The 24166-nt window shown below is 45.5% G+C and overlaps 1 protein-coding gene and 1 long non-coding RNA gene across 3 annotated transcripts in view; one reads left to right on the top strand and one right to left on the bottom strand.

The window, feature by feature from the left end:
- The window catches only part of CCDC60 (coiled-coil domain containing 60), a 162733-nt gene extending 144220 nt beyond the window's left edge, over positions 1–18513 (bottom strand). Inside the window, exons 1-2 of one of the 2 annotated variants that reach the window (XM_045041117.1) lie at positions 17935–18513; positions 4285–4398 (exon numbers count right to left, since the gene is read on the bottom strand). Coding sequence is in view for 1 of the 2 variants with exons in the window: in XM_003994742.6 (XP_003994791.2) it covers positions 17935–18024 (90 nt within the window). In the remaining variant the exon portion in view is untranslated. The remainder of the gene's footprint in view (positions 1–4284; positions 4399–17934) is intronic. The other variant, XM_003994742.6, reaches the window with a different exon arrangement.
- Positions 1–23003, top strand: part of LOC123381098 — a 263344-nt gene extending 240341 nt beyond the window's left edge. Inside the window, exons 2-3 of the long non-coding RNA XR_006587616.1 lie at positions 14570–14688; positions 21711–23003. This is a non-coding gene — a long non-coding RNA (uncharacterized LOC123381098). The remainder of the gene's footprint in view (positions 1–14569; positions 14689–21710) is intronic.
- Positions 23004–24166: the final 1163 nt, after the last annotated feature.

Raw genomic sequence — 24166 nt, 5'->3', positions numbered from 1 at the left:
TGGATCTACTTTATTTGTTTTAGTGGCTGCATAATATTCCGTATCATGCATGTACATGACATTATTTGACTCTCCTATCGATGCAGATTTTAGGTTGTCCTCAGTTTTAAAAATAATGCTGATGTTGTTGGAGTAGACATGTTCTGTTTTTTGCCTTTTCAGCATTTGGGTTGCCTTCTTTGGATCAAAGCATCTGGATTTTCTTCTCAAGAATTTACCCTTCCCCCACTCTCAAGTGCCTGAGGTTCAGGTGTGGGTGACCCCAGTTCTGTCAACTCCAGGGGTGGGCAATATCCAAGTGGATAATTCAGGGATGGGACTCTTGATGGTTCATTTGGGAAAGAGAAGCTTCTTTTTTCCTACTGTTATTAAGCCGGAAGGATTTGAGCCTGGAGCTGCTGATGGCCATTTTGACACACAATGGAGAGCTTTTGCATTAGAATAAAATCAGCCTGGATGGAAATGAGGCCAGTGAATATAGGAGGCAGATTCCTGATGACTTTGTGTAAGCTCCCAGATCCTGCTAAATCCCCTAAAGCCATATTCTCTAGAGTTTTCTGTAATGTGAATCTCTAATACCTCTTCACCTTCTTGTTTGCTTGTGCAAGTTTGAGGAGGTTTTTTTGTCACTGGCAACCAAAATATTTCTGACAAAATATAACCATAATAAGCATCTTTTGTGTGTGTGTGTGTGTGTGTGTGTGTGTGTACATGTGTGTGTATACTCAAGAACATATACATTTCTTGAACATATGCATATACCTATATTCAAGAATGTATGCATATTTTAAATATTTTTTGTATACATATTTTGATTGTATGTATATTTTTTCATTTTAAATATTCGTTGATTTATTTTTGAGAGAGAGGGTGCAAGTCGGGGAGGGACAGAAAGAGGGAGAGAGAGAATCCCAAAAAAGGCTCCAGGCTGACAGTAAGGAGCCAGATGTGGGGCTTGATCTCACGAACCTGTGAGATCACGATCTGAGCCTAAATCAAGAGTCGGCCACTTAATCCACTGAGCTACCCAGGTGCCCCTACATGTAGCTATTCTTGAGCACAGTACTTATAGGAACATTTTTGTGTGGTCAGTACCTAAAAGAGAAATGGCTAAATAAAGAATCTTAATGTATTTAAAACCATGCTCCAAAAATGTACAGATTGTCACTCCCGCCCTCACTGTTCGAAAGTGCCAGTTTCCCCCACACCTGGCAGTGGATCCTAGATGTGTATCTTATACTTCAATAAAAGGTGGTTTTCTTTTAAAGTATTTGGGTGAGAATAAAACGATTTTGGAAAAAATTTAATAGTGGGAAAGACTTCAGAACACACAGGTGAATGCTAGAAACTCCAAAATTGGTCCTGACGCAAGATATTGCAACTGCGAGAGGCCAGTTCTTCAGGCCTTTGTTACAAACCCACGGTGAAGCATCTGATATAATTGCCATTTGCATTGCCAGGAATTTAATCTCTGGACAGACACAGGAATAAAGTGAAAAATGGACCAGAAACCAACAAAGGAGGAAACTTTGGGGAAAGTTGACCACAGTGTATGTATCTTGGGGGTGATATTGTACTGTGAAGGAAGAGAATTCTGGTCATGTTCTGCACTAGACTTTAGAGAGAGATGTTCTAAAAAATCTGATGAAAAGGTTCATAGGGACTCGTGGCCAAAGGCTCTTTTAGAAAGAAACACGGCGCTAGATGGGTGGGGGGGACTCCGGAAAATGAATTTTGAAAGAAATGAAAAAGAAAGAATGAATAGGAGTGAAATGAAATGAGTAAGTAAGCAAAGTTCTGATAACCAAGCAAGGGGGCAACGTTTAAGGAAACCTAGTTTTCTATAAAGCACCAGTGAGCTGGAGAGTCAAAGAAATTTCACCAAAGATGGCAGGGAGGGCACGTTCCCAGAAGTGGACAGACTTCTAGAATATTGCCAGAAAAGCTAAAGGCCAGAATGAGTGGAAACTTAAAAATGTATATATACCAAGAGCAATACATTTTAAAATAGGATTTGTATTGTTCAGAGCAAGCGGATGTACAAGGAGATAATAGGTCTTCTCCTTGGGGCAGATCTTGAAGTAATTTATTCAACAAATATTTATTGTCTTCCACGAGGCTGGCACGTAACAGATGTGCTGCAAATAGTTGTTGAATGAATCGGTCAATTCAAAGAGCATTAATGGCGGTCCCTGCTTCAGTGACCCTCTCTGTTGGTGGCGACACAAGGCTCATGAGCAGATGTGAGATAGGAGCTATAACTGTGGAGTTGGGGAGGGAGGAGACAAGGGAGACAGCCAGAGAAAGCTTCCTGAAGCAAAGAAGTTCCTAATCTGTCTTGGGTTTTTTTTTTAATGTTTTACTTATTTTTTAAAGAGAGAGACACACACATAAGAGTGTGAGTGAGGGAGGGGCAGAGAGAGAGGGAGACACAGAATCCAAAGCAGGCTCCAGACTCTGAGCTATCAGCACAGAGCCTGATGCAGGGCTCGAACTCACGAGCTGTGAGATCATGACCTGAGCTGAAGTCGGACGCTTAACCAACTGAGCCACCCAGGCACCCCTGTCGTGTTTTAATAAGCCCTGAGTATCTGCCTGGACCCACTCAGCATTTTTATCAGCAAGTAGGAAGATAATGTAGATCAGACCACATCTAAGTACTGCACCCACCTCTGGTCAGCCCTCTCCTAGGGAGACCAGGATACTCTGGCTACCTAATTATCAGGATCCTAAATGTAGGGACTTCCTGTATTCCCATTTTGCCAATAACAAAACTGAGGCTTGGAGCAAAAGGTGATTTGCCCAAGTCATACAACTGGGCACTAGCAGAGTGGGGCTCATCCTACGTCAGGCAGACTCCAGAGCCAGCAATGTTACAATCACATTTCTCCTGCTTTAGATAGACAACTGGATAGATGCCCTTTGAGGTTTCTCTAGGACTCTGTGGTTCTAAGCGATAGCTCCTCATCTTTAAAATTTCTCAGAACTAGGGGATCTGTTGGTCTGGATTGTTCTGCTTCCTGAACCTACAGAAGGAATTCTTTGGCTTGGGTTCTGTTGGCCTGAAATCTACCTCTGTGTGAAAACAAAGACGATGTCTGAGTGCTTGGTGACCCTGACTGAATCAGCAGCAACAGCCCGCTGGTAAATTCACGCTTTCCACACGGCTGTACCATTTCTGCCTTGAACCCGCTGGGCCTTTGTGTCATCTATTCATTTTTTAAAATTCATTTGGGGCCAATAATATGCTTTGTTGAGATCCAGGCTTTGTAAAATGAAGGAATTAGCTGCGATGACATCGCGTGGTCTATATTAATGAGTTATAACTGGATATCAAGTTCATTATCAAAACAAACCCCCTATTTGCCTGAAGCCCTGTGCTCTGTGTCTAGCTGGAAAGAAAGCTCCTTTTTCTTTGTTAACGCAGAAAAGCCAAGCTTCAGAAAACGGTGATTTATGCTGAAAAAGCCCTACACACCCTTAACCGACACAGCATGAATTGTGGTCCTGTCATTTACAGCTGGAGACACCCTCATACTCTTGCTTTCGGTTTAAAACATTACCTGGGCCGCTCTGTTATCAATCTTATCCAACGATCTATTTACCTAAAGTACACAATTACAGAACAAGTTCCATTACAATCCCTGCAATCCAGGGCTGACGAAAGAACATTAACGAAACCGTGAGTCGGCAGGCTTGGATGGGTTAGCAGTTGGTCTGAAATGCTGCCTTCCCCTGGTGTCCAAGTGGCCAGGTTGTCTAGGGCTTTTCTCCCCCCCCCCCCCTTTTTAAGTTTATGTATTTTGAGAGAGAAAGAGAGAGCACACATGACTTGAGGTGGGGAGGGAAGGGCCAGAGAGAGGGGGAGAGAGAATCCCAAGCAGGCTCCCAATTGTCAGCACAGAGCCCCACGCGGGGCTTGAACTCACGAACCACGAGATCTTGACCTGAGCCGAAGTTGGATGCTTAACCAACTGAGCCACCCAGGCGCCCCTCTTTTTCTCTTTTTAAACACAAGAAATTGTTATAAGAATTAACAAAGCTAAAAGGAAGCATAGGAAAGAGCTAACAAATATTGTGTCAGTGTTACGATACAAAGAAGAGAGTGAGGGAAGAGGACGGGGGTGGGTAGAGAGAGACAGAGACCCACAGCTTCCAAACTTGCAGAGAAATAACTACTTTCTGGGGAGTGGCGGTTTTTGATTTCCTCTGAATTGGGGCTGGCTGCTTCGGGGGGTATCTGACCTCTGACCACCATCCCCGCCCCTTCATTGAGGGCCCTACCTTGGATTAAATTCGGGTCCTTTAGGTGCCAGAAGTGGCTATCATCCTTCACAGGCAAGTAAGGAACAATAGAGTCTGGCTTCCTTTCAAGTCAGTTTGCAGTAGGACCATGTTCTAATATCAAAAAGGAAGAAAGAGGACACTTTGTTTTGTGAGTAACCATGAGACGGCTGCATTTGATGTGACTTCTGTGGGCAATGTGACATTCTCCCCCAGGAAGCTCCTGTAACTTCTGATGAGCCCAGAAAGACTTTGGTGACAAGGAGGATGGGCTGTAGCAGTGTGGTCTGGAACTAAATTTGGAGACTTGAGGATGAAGCCGGGTCCCCATCCCAGTGGATATTAACAGCTCTGGGCCTGCAGTGGAGAGGACAAAACGGGCTTTGGAGCAAGACTGGCCTGGGTTTGAGTCTCAGCCTCTCCATCCCCCGAGTCACCTTTTGTTGTCTGAGCCTCCTCATTTTTCTTACCTGTGAAAGAACCCTCAGTACCTGGCAGGATAGCAAGATGGACTAACAGGTAGGGTAGTATAGGCCGGGGAGCTGAGATACCTTGGGCATCACACTCCAAATGAGAGAGAGAAAGACCACCGTGAAGGAATCTTTGAGGTAGCTGTAGGAGAATGGGTCCCTCGATCCTTATCCACTTTGAGAATGTAAAAGCAGAGAGTGGAAAGGGAGAGAGGGATTTCTGGAAGGGATTTCTTCAACAACACATGCTGGGATGCTTTGAATCCTGACCCCAAAGGGAGGAGGATGCGTCATCTTTCACTTCAAACCCAAATGAGCAATTGGTGGGAATGCTCAGGAGCTTAGAGTGTAGATTCCCTGCAGCTGGGGGACTGGCGGGCTGGTCCCTGGCCCTTTCCTGGAAAATCCCAAGGACAGAGGCAGGCTAGGGAGTGCTCCTGGGGCTGGGGCTGGATTAGCAAGTGGTGCTTGTTTTTGATGGTGTGTCAAGCGTGTGTGAAACCTGAGCACCAGATAGGACACCCCAGGCAGGAATATCACCCTGGGGTTCTGCTGACAGTAATTCCCACCAGAAGCCCAGGAGACTCCGGGGTCAGGAGTCCAGGTGGAGCGGACTACCGGTAAACTGGAATCTGAGGGGAGTGCCTCCAATAGACCATGGGTGGAGAGCTGGAATCATTTAGAAGGCTGCAGTAAAGAACTTCCAAAGAGCCAGCTTTAGACACCTGCTAGGTCCTAGAAGAATACCTGTGAGATCTTTCCCATGCTCCCTACTTTTCCTCCCAGCCAACACAGAATGCTAAGGGGAGAGGGGCACCTCTGTGGGTAAAGGAAGGGGCATGCTTCACACTGTCCTCCCTGGGGGCAGGTGGCCTGCAGGAAGCCATTCTTAACAGGCAGGAGAGGAAGCACACTCTTCTCCTTGAAGGAAGGTTGACGTGTTGCTTAATACATTAATACCTAGAATCCATGCCTTTAATTTCTGAATCATGACTGTGTCTTGTGGCTTGGAGAGACCACGATGCTGGCTACCTCCCAAGGGCAAGCGGAAAAGGCACTGGATACATCGTCTTTATGCCGGCGCTGGAGAAAAGCTTCCCCTGCTGAAGATCGTTGGGCAGGGGTGGGAGGTGCAAAAATAACTTCGTGTTTTGATTAGGTCCCAAGCTTCATTCAATGGACAGGTTGCTCTCGTAATGCTGGCATTACAAAAGATGGGGTGGAGGCTTTGTGAGGGTTTTGGCAGTGGGATGGGGAGACGGGAGAGCTCAGTACAGTGCATGTTAGTTGCTGACTTCAAGGACTTCTAGGGGGACTGGAGTATCCTTGAAACACCCCCTGGACTTTGACCTTGCCCGATGAGGACAAACTAGAAGTGAGAAGCCTGTGAGATGCAGTCAGTATTTTTTCTACTTCCCCAAAGCCCCTCCACGTAGGTGGTTTTCCTTCTTCAATGCTCTTCTTTTGAGAGTGGGGACGTATTTTCCCTCAACCCATCCACCCTCAGAAAAAGTCAGGCTTATTTTACAAAGTAATACATAATGGTTACGAATAGGGGCTTTGCAGTCTGACCTGACTTGGGTTCCAATAGCAGATGGACCACTAACTAGCCGTGGGACTCTGGCCAAGTTACTTAACTTCTCTTAGCCTTAGTTTGCTCACCTGCACAATGGGGTAAGTAGTGCCCACCTCTTAGCATTGTTGAGTGGATGGGATTGGATAATTCACATCAGAACTTGGCATGGAGCATGACACATAGGAAGTACTCAACCAATAATATCATTGGTTATTGGTTATTATTTCTATTATCATCACAACTATATAATGTGCCATTTGTTTAATTTTAAAACATCAATGTCATTTTTAACCCCATGGAGGATACAAAAACATACTTCAATTTTGCTATCCCCAAGACAACCTTGAAAAAAAATGATTCACGAGGAGGTAGATTTCTTTCTCAATATGACATCATCAAACACACACACACACCACACACACACACACACACACACTGACGTTGCCATTACACACAACAGAATATGGGGGCAGTTGGGATGTACAGAAGGCACCAAAAGGTTGAATGGTATTAATCAATCTCAGCTATTATTCTGGACCCAGTTTTTATGGATAAATCTTGAATCTTCACAACATTTGATCACATTTAAGAAAAGGTAGCATCAGAGAAGTGAAGCAGATAGCCTAAGGTCACAGAGCAGGCGAGCAGCAGCAGGCTTTAAGTCCTGGATAATTCATGGCCCAGGTGCTAAGTCAGTCATGCTAAGATATGAGTTTGTCTGGGGAAGTCAAGAATTGCCCTTTATTGAGACAATTTAAATCTCAAGCCCTGGCGCTGCAGAAAAGGGGGACAAGGAGGGTGATTTGTTGGTTTGAGGCATGGAGGGAAAAGGTGAAGAGGGCTAGTGAAGGCTAAAGAATCATCCAAGCTGCCTACTGTACTTCCCATGGACCCTGCAGAGAATGCTCCCCATGCCCGCCATTTTTCCATTCCATTTCCATCCCTAGGCAGATGCCACATTCATAGCTCAAATTCCTTGGTACCTGTCAACAAGCTTTGCTTCCTGAGTTTTGAAAGGCCTCTTGTAAAAGGTCTAAAAATATCGAAGAAGCAGTTTGATTAGTAGAAGATGGGATCAGCTAATAAGCAATAACAACACAGGCAACAGTCAGGCGCTAATTGCCTTGTGGGCATTTTCTTCAAGGGCCCTCGGAAATGCAACATTTTAGTCATGTTACTCTTTTGGCTGCCTTTTCCTGAATGCATAAAGACGATCATCGTGAGAGTCATCGTGTTTGGAAATGTCAGTATTTAAATGTTTTAATCCTTGATGTTTGGGAGCCAATGGCTTTGATCCCCAAGTGGAAATATGAAAAGATAGCATTTAATGAGCACTTACTACATAGTAAAAAAGGGGCTTACGACATAGCCGGGGGCTTTTCTGAGCATTACCCCATTGAGGCTCCCAACAACCCTACAAAACAGGAACTGTTTTTATTTCCACACATGAGAAAAGGAAACTGAGCCACCAGAGTGTAACTTGTCCAAGGTCACACACATAGCAAGTCCTAGAATGGTGTCCGTATTTGTGAGGCGCACACACACATGCTAGGGACTAAAACATTTGTGGCCCTTGTCCAAATGGATTTACAGTTACCTGAGGGAATCCAGGTACTCAGTACCTGGAATTATCCTTGATCTTGACACTAAAGAATACTGAACTTCTATCCATTGTCAGGCATTGCAGTAGTCCCTGGGGATGGAATTGTGAGCAAGGCATGGTCCTTTCCCTCACGAAGCTCCAAGTCTCGTGGTGGAGTTGAACAAATAAACAGGCAATTATGATGCAGAGTATTTTTTTTTTTTGTAGAAAATAAAAAATTCAGTGGGTCAGAGCTTGGATTCAGACTGAGTCCATTTAACTAGATATTTGCCCAAATTATTCAACCCAATTAAGCTGTTTACGATTATCAACATCTCAGCCACCTACAACCCAGAACCTCATTCCTCATTAGCTGGGCCTGTTGTCCATTCTAGCAGGTCTTGGAAGTGTATCGACCCAGGATCAAAATATGCCTTTCTTAGAAATGTGGCTTTAATTAGAAATGGCTTGTAAAATCTTCATCAAAATAAACATTATTTAGAAAGAAGAGCCTCAGCCACATACAGGGATCTCCCCCCCCCCCCCCCCCCCCCCCCCCCCCCCCCCCCCCCCCCCCGCCGCCCCGACTCCATCCTTCGCTGTGTTTCTCTTCCAGAAAAGCTCACTAGCATATTTTAGCAAGAGCTCAAGAAAATGCAAATGTCCTTGTCTGTGGTCACGGGCACAGTCACATTCTTGTTTGCATTGCCTACAGCTAAAATTGTCACTTTCCTTTTTTTCTGTCAGATACTTCTGAATATACTCTTTATAGAAAAGAACCAACAGATGCCCCTTTTGGAGAGATATTTGTTTGCTTACTGCTCATTGTTAATGCAGTCAACAGGCTTATCTTAAGGGCACAGGGTCTCTCCAGTTAATCAGTCCTGAATTCAAATCCTAATGACACCAACTACTTTTCTGGGTGTCTTGGAGCAAATTACAAAACCTTTCCACACCTCAGTTTCCTTCTCTTTACAAATAAGGGTAATGATGGCATCCGCCCATGACATGAGGGATTATTTTAATAACTTATGCTAAGAACCTGATGCACTTCAAATGCTCAGTAAGTGGTAGCCATTATTTGCTCCCTAGAGTCCCATGGAAAGAGGGAGACCTAAAACTGGGAGGTTAGATTTCCTGGTTCTGTAGATGAATGTGAAGAAACCAGAGAGGTTAAGTGATTTGACCAGGTAGTGGGAAGAGCTGGGATCGGAAGCCAGCCATGCCCGTCCCACCACTGTCCAGAGCTCTGGAAACATGTTGTTATGGAAGACCGGGGTGGGGGGGAAAGGGTAGGGGACATTTTAGAAGGAGGAAGAAGATGAAGAAGGTGGTATATTCAAAAACCAGTTTGGCTTCTGAGTAGGGGCCACATAATGAGAGTTGAGGAAGGGAAAGTTGGCAGGGACCTGATCCTGCAGAACCTTTTAAACGCCATTATAGATATTAATCTTCATTTTAAGCGCATTGGAGGGCCACTTGATTGTTCTATCGAGTGGAGTGGCAATATCATACTTGTATTGAAAGAGAATGGGTTGGAAGAAGGTCAAATTGAAGGTAATGAGGGAAGAACACCTGCCCTGAGGCAGCTGGTTGGACATAAGGATGATGAGGAGGGAGGGGTCAAAGAGGAGGCTTGGGTTTCTGCCTGAACAGCTGGTACACAATGGCATCACTTATTTAAATGGTGAATGTTGCATCATCAGAGAAGCATTCAGCTGGGGAAAGATGTTCAGGACTGTAGTAGTCTTCCACTGCCATGGCTCTCTACCGGGGATAATCTTGCCCCTTAGGGGACATTTGGCAAGACGTGGGCACATGTTTGGTTGTCACAACTTGGGGAAGGGGTTGCTACTGACATCGAAGGGACAGAGGCCAGGGATGCTACTCAACATTCTCCAATGCACAGGACAGCTCATCGGCCCCAAAATGTCAACAGTGCCAAGATGGAGAAACCCTGCTCTGCTGAAGTTCAAAGCCTTCAAAGAAACAACACATTGGACCTTTCTGGTTATTGAAAGCTTTAGCGAAAATTCATGGAGCAAAATCTTCTCTAATTTGACAACTGCCCTGGGCTAGAAACTTGGGTAACTTTATGTATGAAGAGGGAGAGTATGCAACGGTTTGCCTACTGGAGCTCTGAGGGAGAGCATTTCATCCTACAGGGTTCCAGAAAGAACATGCTCCTTGGGGAAGCATAGTAGTACTCTGTCTTGCTTCCACCCTTATTAGAAAATAAATTCTAGGGGCGCCTGGATGGCTCCATCGGTTAAGTGTCCAACTCTCGGTTTTGGCTCGGGTCATGATCTCAAGTTTTGTGAGTTCAAGCCCTGCATCAGGCTCTGCAGTGGCAGCACAGAGCCTGCTTGGGATTCTCTCTCTCCCTCTCTATCTCTGCCCCTCCCCCATTTGTGCTGTCTCTCTCTCACAATTAACAAACTTAAAAAAATTTTTTTAAATAAATTAAAAAGAAGAAAAATTCTAGCTTTGGTTTAGTGTCTTGTATTAGTCAACCTCTTTCCAGCCAATGTTGAGGATTCAGACCAGATAGCTTCTCTGTGCATTTCTTCCCATGATAGAATTTGTTTCTATCTCCAAGCTCCTATATATTTTTTTGCTTTTCTTTTTGGTACTTCTTTTTTTTTTTTTAATTTTTAAAACAAAATTTTTTTTAATGTTTATTTTTGAGACAGAGAGAGAAAGAGAGAGTGCGAGCTGGGGAGGGGCAGAGAGGGAGGGAGACACAGAATCCGAAGCAGGCTCCAGGCTCCAAGCTGTCAGCACAGAGCCTGACATGGGGCTCAGACCCACAAACCATGATATCATGACCTGAGCCGAAGTTGGATGCTTAACCGACTGAGCCACCCAGGTACCCCTCTTTTTGGTACTTTTTATTTGCTGTCTTGATTCATGGATGTTTATGAATTGGTTCTCCAGTGGAATTGTGAGTTCCTTGAGAGAAGTCCCCAGGTCTGACCCCCTAAGCATCTGTCATGGTAGGTGTTAAATATACACCCGGAAGGTGACCCTGCCCATGTAACCAGGCTACTGTGGGACATTATTCTGTCTTTTCTACCACTGAGATACCATGAACCTCTTCAAGCCGCTGACAATGCTGAACCCACCCCAGAAACCATCCCAGCAGTATAATCTTCTCACTTTGTGATACCCAGAAACCCCGAGGCACTTCTGGACATGCAAGCCGATCGCCAGACGTGACTAATTCTCGAGTTATTAAATAAAACTAGTGATTGCATAAATTCCAATTTAGGCAGAAATACATTCGATCGAAATTGAGCCCTACAAGAAATTTTCTGAGCAGAGTTTGAAAACAGGAATTTAGAAGGGAAAAATGCCACCATCTCAGGATAGAAGGTATCCCATTACCACCCATTATGATTTTGAATGTAGCTGTCAGAAAGATCTCCGAGAAAAATATGTTGGTTTATTCAGTCCAAGAAAGGTTTAATTGGCTTCTGTCAGATTTCATGTAAGTGCTTACTTACCACCAAACCCTGCATGGATTCTGCAGCAGCTTCTGAATTTAACAGCTCACAGCTGAGTATTTGGAGGCTGCAGTGGGTGGGTGGGGGGCTGGGGGGTGGGGATGTTGATAGGGGGTTGAGGACAGGGCTCCTTCCACAGATGTGTAAAGACTTGTCTAACTGGAGTTTCCTCAAGCTCCCCTCGCTCAAACAGAGAACCAGCTGGGAGTCACAGTAATAACAATGGCACAGGTTCTGCTGTCCCAACTCTCTCTCTCTTCCTGTTTTTCTTATAAGTACATGTTTTTTCAGAGTTTCCAGAAGCGTGTCCCATAGGATTGCCTCTTTTCACTTCTGTATCCCCAACACCTAGCATCATGGTTGGCATATACAAATACTCCTTGAAGGAACGAATTCTTCCGTTGAGGGCCTCTACCCTTCCCCTGCCCCCAGAGCCTCACAGTCACTGGGTTGCTTGGGTCCACCAGTATCTGAGTTTTTGGGAAATCATTTGTGATTCACAGCCACTGCTGATTACTCCAGCCGATACCTATTTCCCATTCTTTCATCTCTCCTTTGCCCCTGCTTTCCATGCTGTTAGATACACACTTTCCCAGCCATTCTTTTTTAATTTTTAAATGTTTATTCATTAAAAAAATTTTTTTTAAATGTTTATTTGCCTTTGAGAGAGACAGAGTGAGAGTAGGGGAGGGGCAGAGAGAGAAGGAGACACAGAATCCGAAGCAGGCTCCAAGCTCCGAGCGGGGGCTCGAACCCTGAGATCGTGACCTGAGCTGAAGTCAGATGCTTAACCAACTGAGCCACCTAGGCGCCCCTCCCAGCCATTCTTGCAGTTAGAAAAGGCAGGTGACACTGTTCTGGCAAATGGAGCATAAGAGGAAAATAGGAAAGTTCTTGGAAAGCCTTCATTTGCCTCACAAAAGGGACAAAGGTAGTAACCCACAATCTCCACTTTTACCTCTTTCTGCTGGGGTAGGAATGGGACACCTGGAGCTGGGGCAGCCATTCTATGACCATGAGGGGAAAAGACCTGCCAGTTCCTACATTAATTAGCAAGCTTCTGAACCAAAACTAGTAGGCATTCACCTCCAGATTTCTTACATGAGAAAAATAAATTCCTATTTGTTTATGTCACTGCTTTTCAGTTTTTCTCTTACTTGTAGCCCAAAATGATCCTAATTGATACATAGAGTTTTCCTTTTTTTTTTTTTTTTTCTCACTTCTTTTTGGTTCTCCATCGGATTCAAACATGAGTAATGGGCTTGGGCTGAGAGTTAAATCCAAGAAATGCAAACTATAGAGACACTTCCTTTTCTACAACCAGGGTTTTTAACTGGGTCGTACATTTCTGCCACCAGAACAAATTTTCTCCTGCAAGGCACCTCATCCTTCATGCAGATATACTCTCATGCCAGTTCTAAAAATTATCCCTAGACCCACTTCTTCCCTTCTACCCTTAAGCTGGCACTTAGCCTCACTAATGATGGCCCCAGTGCGTGACTTGTCAGCTTCCTCCAGACTTCATATCTGGGCTGGCCGCGTCTTCAAAGTGGTGATGGTGGCACTCCCGTCCAGTCGGAGGACAGAGAGGGGCACTGGTAATAACTACCACCATCAGGGTCGGGGGAGGGCTAACTGTCCTGATATCGTGCTCAGTATTTCACATGCAAAACATCGATGCAGTAGACACTATTATAATTCAGCCCATTTCACAGAACCTCCTACTTGAGACTGTCAGAGAGGGGATTTGAGCACACCTTTGTATGACCTCCAAGGCAGAGCTCCTACCTAGTCACTAAGCTAATATCACATCAACTAGACTCTTTGCTGTGTTTCTTCCGCCCTCCCCACCCCTTCCCCACACTGAGCAGTTGCCTCTTTGCAGCTGAGACAAAGAGCTTGCTTCATTTTGTCCAGCACAAAGAAAGTGCCTATCGCTCTTCCTGTGTCAGGAGGTAATGAACACGCACCTTCCCCACAATTTATCCTGGAGGGGAACTCACTGTCACATTGACCTGCAATTAGACACAGCAAGATTCACCAAGGCAGGCATTACCAGTCTGTAGCATCGGCATTGGGGCAGAAAGAAAAACAACACAACAAAGCAACTTGAATTCTGCAACTGTCTCCTGCATATAACAGTGGAGCCAGAAGAATCCCTTGGAGAGAGAAAAGGACTGGTTGGTATTTCCCTGGCCTAAGTCATGAGTCGTATAAAAATGAAGGCGCAGCTGGTGGGATTCTTCAGAATTGAATCTCAAGTGGTCATGAGAGCTTTTATTCTATTTTGGTTTTGTTTTTTGTTTTTTGTTTTGTTTTCTGTTTTGTTTTGTTTTTTCCCATCGCAATCAGTGATTCAGGGCAGGGGGCGTGGTCTCTGTGATTAGAGGCCAGAGAAATCACCCAGCGCTGAGCCCACTTCCAACAAAGAGGGGTGATGAGTCGCCACTTACCTCTACAGGCCACAGTGCCCCCCGTCTGGACAAGGGGGAAAGTCATTTCATGTTTGCAGCTGGAAACGTCTTCTGTGGAAAGTCCAGGTTTCTCTTGTTGGGGGATCTCTTTCTAAAACATGTTAGTTCTCCTTTCCTGATTCCAGGCAGCCCGCCCGGGTGTACCCTGGGCTGGACTCCTGAGACCTTCTCTGGGCATTTCTGTTCTCATCACAGGGGTTGGGGGCGGGGGGCGTGCGGAGGCGGAGGTAGGATGGTAGGGAGTGGAGGGGCGGGCAGAGATGCTTGGGCCAAGCTTGGGCCAAGCAATACTCTCTATACCTGGGATTCTGCTTCATTTGCCCCCTTCTCCCTTCTCAGCAGAGAACCAGACCCTGGGGCTCTTCCAGCCTCAGTCTACCCAGGTGCAAAAGGGGGTTAATAACAACCCCTCTATCCTAGAGCCGATAGAGGATGAAACAAAAGCCATCATGGCTAACATTTCATGGTATTTACTCTGTGCCAGGCTCTGTTCTAAGAGCTTTGCCCACATGAGCTCATCTAATCCCCACAACACCCTATGACAAGGGAGCATTTTTAGCTGTTTCATCTATTCTGAGATGCACATTTTATTTTCACATTTTAGCAACTCTGAAACTGGGGCACATCTTATAATGGAAAGTAGGTTATAGTTTAATCAGTAGAGTTTTCTTTCTTAGTGGCACAAAACAAAATTACGACACCTCTTGAAACGGAAGGCGTCTTCGATTAGATAAAATGCGACATCCCCGTGAAACTGAGGCTCAGAAAACTGATTTGTTCAAGGCCACACAACCTGGTAAGTGGCGAAGTCGGGGTTTGAGCTCATGTTGTTTGCTGAAGAAACGTCACTTTAAGTCACTAAGCTATGATAGGAGTAGAGTGCCCAGGATGATTACTGGCTGTTTCAGGATCTGCCCAAATTAGGGATCCTTCTTTTCCCGCTGGGTGTTTAATCTCAGCGAGGTAGACACTTCAGGCACCAAGAGACAGAGCTTGTCTAAAGGATTCCAGAACTTAATCGTTGTTGCCAAAATGCCATTTCTGCATTTCCATTCTGCAGCGTGGAGGGGTGCGTGCTAAGTGCCCTTCTTCTTTTAGCTCCCTTTCAGGGAAGAAAATGTATGTCCACGGTAATCTGCACATGCCCTGCTCCCTCCCTTCCCATGGCTAATCCCATTAAACTTCTCTTCTGCTTCCTTGAAAAACAAAGGGACAAGGAACTCCCTAAAAGATTAGGGAGCCCCGTGTAAGGGCTCGAGCTACAAGGTTTCCTCAACAAAAGCCATTCAAGCAGAGGATTTGCATATATTATTCATATTTTTAAAAACTACAGGAAGACACTGGGCGAGGCAGGGTGTCACTGTAACATTAGTTATGACATAGCAACTCCCATTCTGTGAGAAGGAAAATACCTAGCTTCGGAGGGCTTCGGGACCCTTTTCGGGGGGGAGGTCTCTGCATGTCATTACACTAGAGCATGGTGGACCCGTAGTCAGTGGTATTACGTATTACCATGCAGCCCAGTGTGGCCTCATCCTTCTCCTCTGAGAAACCAGATCCTTCCTCAATCACTCCTCATTAGACACTTACCTGGCTACCTGGCATTTGTGATTCTTTGTCTATATGTCACCCTCTGCCCCCCAAATAAACCCGAAAGTTATCTGAAGCCAGGGCCCACACTTACACCTTCATTTTGTATACCCTTGTGGTGTATGCTAACCTCTATCACTGCTGGATTAGCGTGGGGAGGCGGGGAGTGCTGGAACCCTGGAGAAAGATCCAAGTTCAAATCTGTTCCCTGCTGGCCAGTGTCCTTGGATAAGGGACCTATTTTCCCTGGGCTTCCACGTTGCCATCTATCTTGTGAGGATTTAACAGTTCACCCTGATGTGTTGTAGATGGTTCTGGAAGATCTAGCTTAGGACCTGGCACATGGTAAATACTCAAGACGCGCCGACTATTACCATCGTTATTAACGTCACTGCAATTATTACTGGTTTGATTGGGTTTGGCACCATAAGTTGATCCCAGTTTGTACATATTTTCTTTGTGGCTTGGCACATTCTAGTTAACCTCGCTTAGGGTAACCAATGCTTTACGGTAGCTCTAAAATGTTGCAATTTCTACAAGTATGATAATTCAGATGTGAGCCAGTGACACCCTAGAGTCTTCATTATTTCCTAGAAAGTGGGGCAGGGGCAGCGGGATTTCAACGAAGCTTTTGTGCCTAAAGTCTTAGTTTACCCAACAGTTCCCTGGAAACCTTCTTCCCTTTTCTTGACCTTCCTGGTTCCACCAACCCTCTTCCAAGAAAGACATGGTCATTCCAACCTCTGTACCTCCCTCTACTTTTCTCATCTCTCTGTCCCAAGATGGAAAACTCTACTGCATTTACTTGGATACATGGGTTCTTCCCTCCGCAAATCTGACACACACGTGCGCACACACACACACACACACACACACACACACACACACGTCCGAGTTAGCTGTCCTCTGCATTCTCACAACACCCAATGATGCTTTTCACTTTGCATTACAATTATCTGTTTCTTATCTCCCACTTCCCATCCCAAACATACACACTATAGATTATGAAATTTTTAAAGGCAAGTCCCATTTGTTACAAGAGCAGGTGGTTAGCACATAACAGGTTCAATAAATGTTTGCCAAATGAATGAAATAACAATATAACTAAGTTCTAAGGAGTGTTCACTGTGTGTCAAGAACTGTTCTAGGAGCTTCAGATAGATCATTTAATGCTCACCAGCGATCTCATGAGAAGGCATAACCATACCCGCCTCTGACAGATGGTAACACTGAAGCAGAGATGTTCTGCAAGTTGCCCAGGGTCCACAGGGCTGCTAAGAGGCAGATCCAGGGCTCAAACCCAGGCTGTTTGGGTACACTGCCCACACCCCCTCTACTTCTGAAAAGTCCACCTCACTCATTCTCCTCACCCCCTCTCCCGGCCCCTGCTAAGGAAGTTCAGTCCCCGAGAGGACTGCTCTGGATGGGACTTCTGTGTAGCCTTTTGAGATGAAAGGAGATAGATGAGAACTGCATCTTGCAGAGCGAGCTCACTGAGAGAGCAGAACAATGGGGGGTGCATACAGATGTGGTAATTCTTGGAAGGTAGGAGCTCAGGAGCACTTTGGGCCACCACATAACCCATGGGTGAGTTTTAAGCTCTCCTTTGTGCACTGACTTCTCCCCAGGCCCTCCTTCCTGGGGCAGGGTTCTGAGCCATAAGATACCCCACAGTGGGCCGGGGTTGCCTGTGACCCCCTCTCCCACGGTTCACCTATCTCAATCAGTGGTGACATACAGGTTTGCAGATACAATAACAAAGACACAGTTACCAAAGACAGAACTGGCTTACCCAGTTATGATCCTTTGAAAACAGAAACACTTGACTGTGGCCATTACATACATATTCATGATTTTTTTTTTCAAATCAACAGCAGTATTTCATGTCACATAAACACATTATCAAGTGTTTGGATCATGTTAACCAATTTCCACATCTCCTCAGTCTTAACACTGTTTCTGCCTAGTTGAAATTCCTGTTGTCACTTTGCAGACACGAGGAAATAAAGGCTCAGGGATGCTAAGCAACTTATCTTATGTCAACAGTTTGCGAGTAGCAAAGTCAAGCTTCAAAACCGAAAGTTTGACTTCACATTCTTTCCATAAGAGAGAGGAAGTGCACGTACCCCGAGCCCAGTGGATCTCTGAAAATAATTTCTGCAATGGCAAACCTACAATTCATCTTAATTTTTTTCTGATGTTCTACAGTGTCACTGCTGATTTATTCTATCATTTTGGAATTACTGGTTAATAGGATGGCCCAGCTCAGTGTTCTGGCTGGCGTTTTCATTCTTTACGAGAAACCAACCATTGATAGCAACAGGGATGTGTCTCGACAATTTAATTACACCATGACTCCTCTCTTCCCCTGTCTCTTGTTGGCCTGAAGGCTAATTCCTATATCACTTGGTCTTGAAAACATGATAGGTTTTGGCAGAGAGGGGAGACCTACCTGTGTTAGATGTTCTGAGGCATAAAAGGGCCAGAGGGCCCCTGCGTTGGGGACGCTTTGCACCTTCTTGGTGGCTGGTATTTTGGTCATCTTGGAAATCCCTCAGGTGTGGCCTGTGCCCCCTAAAGAGAGGTTTCCCCCCCACCGAATCTTCTACTTCAGCAGCCACTGGTGTGAGAGGCTCCAGCAGTTTCTCCCTGATTTCCAATGCCAATTACATAGACTCCAAAGAGGCTTCTGACCCAGGAGTAAGGAGGCAGGTCATCTGGGTTTCCCATAAACAGGATAAGGAGGTCCAGACTGGGTAGAATCAGGCAAGCTTGGAATTATTCACTTCTTAGAAAGTCACAAACTTTCATGAGCGTTCCCTCTCTTTGGAAGGGGATATCTTTCTCTCTTATAAACGAAAATAAAATACGAAGTAAAAAAAAATAAAACTCCACTGATAAAGTCTGAAGGGACCCCACAGAGGGGCCCCCAGATCCCTATCTTAAGGCGGCCCCAGCGTGAGGCTCAGGTTCCCAACGCTAGGGAGAGAAAATCGGCTAACTGCAAGGCCGGGGCCAACTCGGTTGCCTGGCAACGAGACGCCGTGGAGGACTTCCTCATTGGTTGGGATTGGTGGGGGCGGGGTCGCGAACTCAGGAGTTGCAGGGAAGATGGCTGGGAGCTGGCGACTGGCCAGGAAGCCACATTCTCCCAACTCTGGTTTCTCCTCTTAGGTCTGAGGACCTTAACCCTTTCTCTCCGTCTAACTACAAGAGACTCCTTCCTTCTAAACTCTGCTCTGTCCTGCCAGTAACCCACTAGTGATTTCTTGTGCCTTGGGTTGGGTACCTCAGTGTGTGTCTTTAGCCCCACAGTTACTTTACCTTGAGAAACATATTTCCCTCCCTTTCCACCTGACACACTCCTACTCACACTTCAAAGCCCCCACATATATACATACACGCACACACACATGTATACATCTAAGGAGTGTTTGGAATGTGCTAGACATTGCTCTGTTTTACATACATTGGCTCATTGTCTGCAGCACATCTTTAAGGAAAATATTTTATTACCTTATTTAATGGACTAGGAAGCTGAGGCTCAGAGAACTTGAATGACATGCTTCAGGTCACACAAAGTGGCTGAGCTGGGATTCAAAAGCGTGACTTGTTTGAGTCTAAAACCCAAGCTCTTAACCACTTAGCTGCATGACCCAGGATACGATCCCTAAACTCTGCTGATCCTTGGCTTCCATATCTTTAAAATGGGAAGAATCACTTTTGTACAGATTGCCAAGGATTAAAATAGATAATGTATATAAAGGCTGAGCATGTGAGGAATCCTAGTCAAGTGGCAACTATTACGATTATTTCCTGACATCCCATCCTCAGAAAGAATTACTCATTTTTACATGTAGTGTTCATTTCACAGCTGATATTAATACTAATATTTACCGATAATTCGCCTGGTGCCAGGTGCTCCGCTAAGCACTTTCCATACATTAATTTATTTAATTCTTCCAATAACCCCATGGGGTAGGTTCTCAGCTTGCAGAAGATTTATTGCACAAGTTCTGATTTGCACTCTTTATCCTTGGCATTATTTCACGTGAAATCAATCTAATTCATGTTTTATCTCTAAACCTTGAGCTTCTGCAGGTTATGATGTCACACCATAATGACCTCAGTTTCTCTCTTTTTTTAAAAATTTTTTAATGTTTATTTATTTTTGAAGGAGAGAGAGTGTGTGAGTGGGGGAGGGGCAGAGAGAGAGGGAGACACAGAATCTGAGGCAGGCTCCAGGGCCTGAGCTGTCAGCACAGAGCCCGACGCGGGGCTCGAACTCACAAACCTCAAGATCATGACCTGAGCCGAGTCGGACGCTTAACCGACTGACCCACCTAAACGCCCCTACCTCAGCTTCTCTTTAGAAGGACTCCTCTGCCAGATGACCCCCTATTCAATACACAGTGCCCCGCCCCACAGCTCTAGATGCTGATGCTTGGAAGTCATTATTTTCTGGTCACTGTAGGAAGACTGAGTCTGACCTTCCCTTTCACGGGAACTTTTGGTCTTCCTGCTTCCGTTGTGGGCAGCATTAAGCAATCCGAAAGTGCTTTCAAAAAGATGCAGACAAACTAGGGATGCCTCGGTGGCTCAGTCAGTTCAGCGGCCGACTCCTGATTGGGGCTCAGGTCATATCTCTAGGTTCATGAGACTGAGCCCCACGTCGGGCTCTGCACTGACAGTGTGGAGCCTGCTTGGGATTCTCTGTTTCCCTCTCCGTCTTCCCCTTTCCCGCTCATGATCTCTCTCTCTCTCTCTCTCTGTCTCTCTCTCTCTCTCAAAAATGCATACATAAACATAAAAAAGGAAACAAAGATGCAGATAAACTGAACTGTATTCAGTAGATGGGGCTGGGGATGAGTTGGGATGAGAAAGCAAAATGGGATGGAAAATGTTCATACAGATTTGAGGGGCAGGCTCGCTGGAGAAGGACTCAACAAGTTCTGTCTGAGTCCAAAGAGGAGGAAGAGGTTTGGGCTCAATATGAGGAAATACACATCAGAGAACCATTTTAAGAGGCATAAACTCTAGAGCCGGACTGATTTGGGCATTGAGCAGCCTCAGAGGTAATCTGTGATGAAAACCAAATGGATTGTCCATGTGAAGCACCATGCCTAGCAGAAAGGAAGTGCTCAGTTAAGTGTCAGCTCTCCTTTCTTTTGGTGTTAATGGCCACCTGTCAGAGCGATGTGACACCTGGAAGTAGAAATGGCTCTGGAATTGAAAAGACGTGTGTTCAAATCTCGGCTCTGCCATGGACTCGTGATGAGATCCTGGTCAAGGGATTTTACCTCTCCTAGCCTCAACTTCACCACATATATAAATAGTGATGGTTATGCGCACCTCATACAGTTGGGATCACTAAGTGAAATCATGAAATGTATAGAGCCTAGTACCCCATACAGGCTTGAGACATGCTATTTCCCTTTTCTGTTTATGAAGGGGTGTGTTCCATAGGGAGCGAATGAGCTCCCCAGCACTACAGGGATTCAACTAAATAAAGTCACATTCTGAGCTACTAGGGGTTAAGACTTTAACATATGAATTTGAGGGAGGGAGGAGGTCCCCAAACTACCCATACCACGGAGTTACCTCAAATTAGCTCATACAGTGTTGGATAGATGTTACATTGTTTCCCTCAAATATTTAAGATATCCCTATCCTCTGCTATGGATTTTCTGTGGCACCCTGGGGTGCCTCAGTGCGCACCACAGGGCCAGAGGTCTGTTTTCTCTCTGAACTGAGCAGCTTTGGATGTGCAAGAAGTTAAAACCCACAGGAGTCGATGGAAAGGGGTGATGAGCGGGAGTTTGTGGTTAATACCTCACCCGCTCGCCCCTCAGGTAGGTAGGACATCTCTGGAGTGTGCTCTATATTCCCCACAGGTCTCCTTCAGGACTGACTTGCCTATGGTAGATGCCTGTTCATGGATGACCCAGTGTTGGCTTCTTCCCTTTCCCTGTTTCGCTTCCCCACCCCCTTGAGGTACTGCTTGGATGGCCCCCCAAGTAAACCGCCTCTATCCAAACTTCCTGTTCTGGGTCTGCTCCTGGGGAACCTGACGTAGGTCAGTGTGGACGGCAGTAACCAGGGAGGTCAGGGCGTCCCCCTCATCTTGTTACGTGGACCTACCACCTTCTTTGACCACCTTGCCCCAAATCTGTTTCTGGCTGTTGTGCTCGTCGGTATCCCAAAGAGTTTTCTTTCTATTCTCCACAGCCCGAACACACCGAGAGGCCGACATGTTTTCAGATATGCAAATACGTCTCCCAACAGTGAAATATTTGACAACTGAGATATGAAGTGATTGTTTAATTCTTAATTCCTGGTTGATTTATGCAAAATATGAACGGAAAGACGTGGAGCGACAGGCACTCTCTTCCTCCCAATTTGCCAAAAAAGAAAGGCATCTGAAGGGATTAAAAATAGACGTATCCAGTGGAGGCAACATTTTGGAATGTGTCGGATGCCAGCTGGGGGAGTTGAAGTGAAATCTCAGAATCTGCTATGCACTCGAATTTCAGTGAGGAGTACATATGTTTGGCATTAAAAACCTATTGGAAAAGTCATTGTTTTCTGAATATCTTTAATATACTTTTCTGTGTTGCATCTAGCACCCAAAGAACTCCTTCTGGGTATTTTTACTGAAATGCCAGCACCGGATTTACAAATTATGGGGCCCAGGGCAAAAGCAAAAGTGGGGGCTCCCCTGACGCCCGATAGCTGGCAACCTATCGACTAATTGCTGCCAGGACGAAATATCACTGGATAATGTGTATTTGCACCACCTCTGAGGACCCTGTATTTCATTCTGTTCAAGAAGGATTACCACTTGCTACATTGGCCCTTGGGAGCCCTGTGGTCCCATGGCCCATTCCTACCTTATCCTCCAGACCGCACCCGGAAGGGGGGCGGTGAACGTGGACCTTTGTAAATGAGGACGAAAAAATGCGGTGTTTATGACCCTCTCTTGCTCTTTCTTTCTTTGCTTTGGTATAAGAGGTGCGGTCGTGGGGGAAGTAGAGTCGCCTCCAGGAGTATTCTTAGTGAATTTCCCCCGCTGGATTCTAGGATGTGGCCCAAGCTCCCTCCGTGACTAATGCTTTCCATTTATTCATGCTTCATGTCACAGCGGGCAGGGCTGCTGCAGGACAGGTCGGAATTACGGAATTATTAATCCCGTTTTACAAAGGAGGAAGCTGAAGCTCTGGGGATTTGGCACTTTGTTAGTGGTGGAGATTGCCGGAGACTAACCCAGTTTTAGGGCTGAGAATTCAGCGACTGATTTCAGCACTCTGTCGCACAGTCTTGATGCTTTTTCATTGAAAGAGGCCGCGTGTGTGCGTTCAGCAGAACAACCTGGGGGTGTATCTGTAAGCCCTGCAGACAACTGGGGTTCCCAAGCCATCTGGAAGATTTTAACTTCTCTAGCCTTTGCGGGGAGGCCTTGTTTTATTTAAATATATATTTGTAATGTTTATTTATTTTTGATTGAGAGAGAGAGAGAGAGAGAGAGAGAGAGAGAGAGAGAGACCAGAGCACAAGTGGAGGTGGGGCAGGGAGAAAGAAGGAGACACAGAATCTAAAGCAGGCTCCAGACTCCCATCTGTCAGCACAGAGCCCGATGCAGGGTTCCAACCCACGAACCGTGAGATCATGACTCGATCCGAAGTCAGATGCTTAACCGACTTAGCCAACCAGGTGCCCTGACCTTGCTTCATTTAACACCCACTTAAGACTCCTCAAACCTCCAACCCAGGTAGGAAAACGCTCCCAGGCCAGGTATTCCCATGGATTTCCAAGTAGCCCACAATTTCCTGTTCAGGGGCACCTGGGTGGCGCAGTTGGTTAAGCGGTTAAGTGTCCGACTTCAGCCAGGTCACGATCTTGTGGTCCGTGAGTTCGAGCCCCGCGTCGGGCTCTGGGCTGATGGCTTGGAGCCTGTTTCCGATTCTGTGTCTCCCTCTCTCTCTGCCCCTCCCCCGTTCATGCTCTGTCTCTCTCTGTCCCAAAATAAATAAACGTTGACAAAAAAAATTTTTTTAAATAAAAAAAATAAAAAAAATTAAATATTAGGCATCGCTGAATTTTCAATTAAATAAAAATAGAGTTTCCAGATAATTCTAACACACAGGTAGGGGTAGGGACCCCTGCCACACAGCCTGTTTGTAAGCTGCTGTTTTACATAAGATATAAACATTCATTTAAGCCAAACAGAACTGAGTTGAAATCCTGAGTTTTAATCCTGTATGTTAGCTATGTGACCCTGGGCAAGTTTCTTAATTTATATAAACTTCAATTTCCTTATGATGAAGAATAAAAACCAAATCACCAAACTTATAGGGCCATTAGTGGGTTAAATGACATAATTATGTATCTCTTTGTCTATATACTTCTATCATCTACATATATTAGATACAAAACATATGTTAATACATATGCTAGGTAAGAAACACAGCATATAATAGGTACAAAATAAATTCTGGCTAACGTAATTAGCGCTTTGTCCTCTTAGAAAACTGAACTAACTTCCTTTCCTCTCTTCCTCCCTCCCTTCTTCCCTCCCTCTCTTCCTTTCTCCTTTCCTTCCTCCCTTCCTTCCTTCTTCCCTCTCTCCCTTCTTCCCTCCCTCCCTTCCTTCCTCCCTTCCTTCCTTCTTCCCTCCCTCCTTTCCT

This window comes from Felis catus, chromosome D3 (genome assembly GCF_018350175.1).
Source record: "Felis catus isolate Fca126 chromosome D3, F.catus_Fca126_mat1.0, whole genome shotgun sequence".
In the NCBI taxonomy this organism is placed as follows: Eukaryota; Metazoa; Chordata; class Mammalia; order Carnivora; family Felidae; genus Felis; species Felis catus.
The sequence above is the reverse complement of the archived record's forward strand: the minus strand, read 5'-3'. Positions and strand labels throughout refer to the sequence as shown.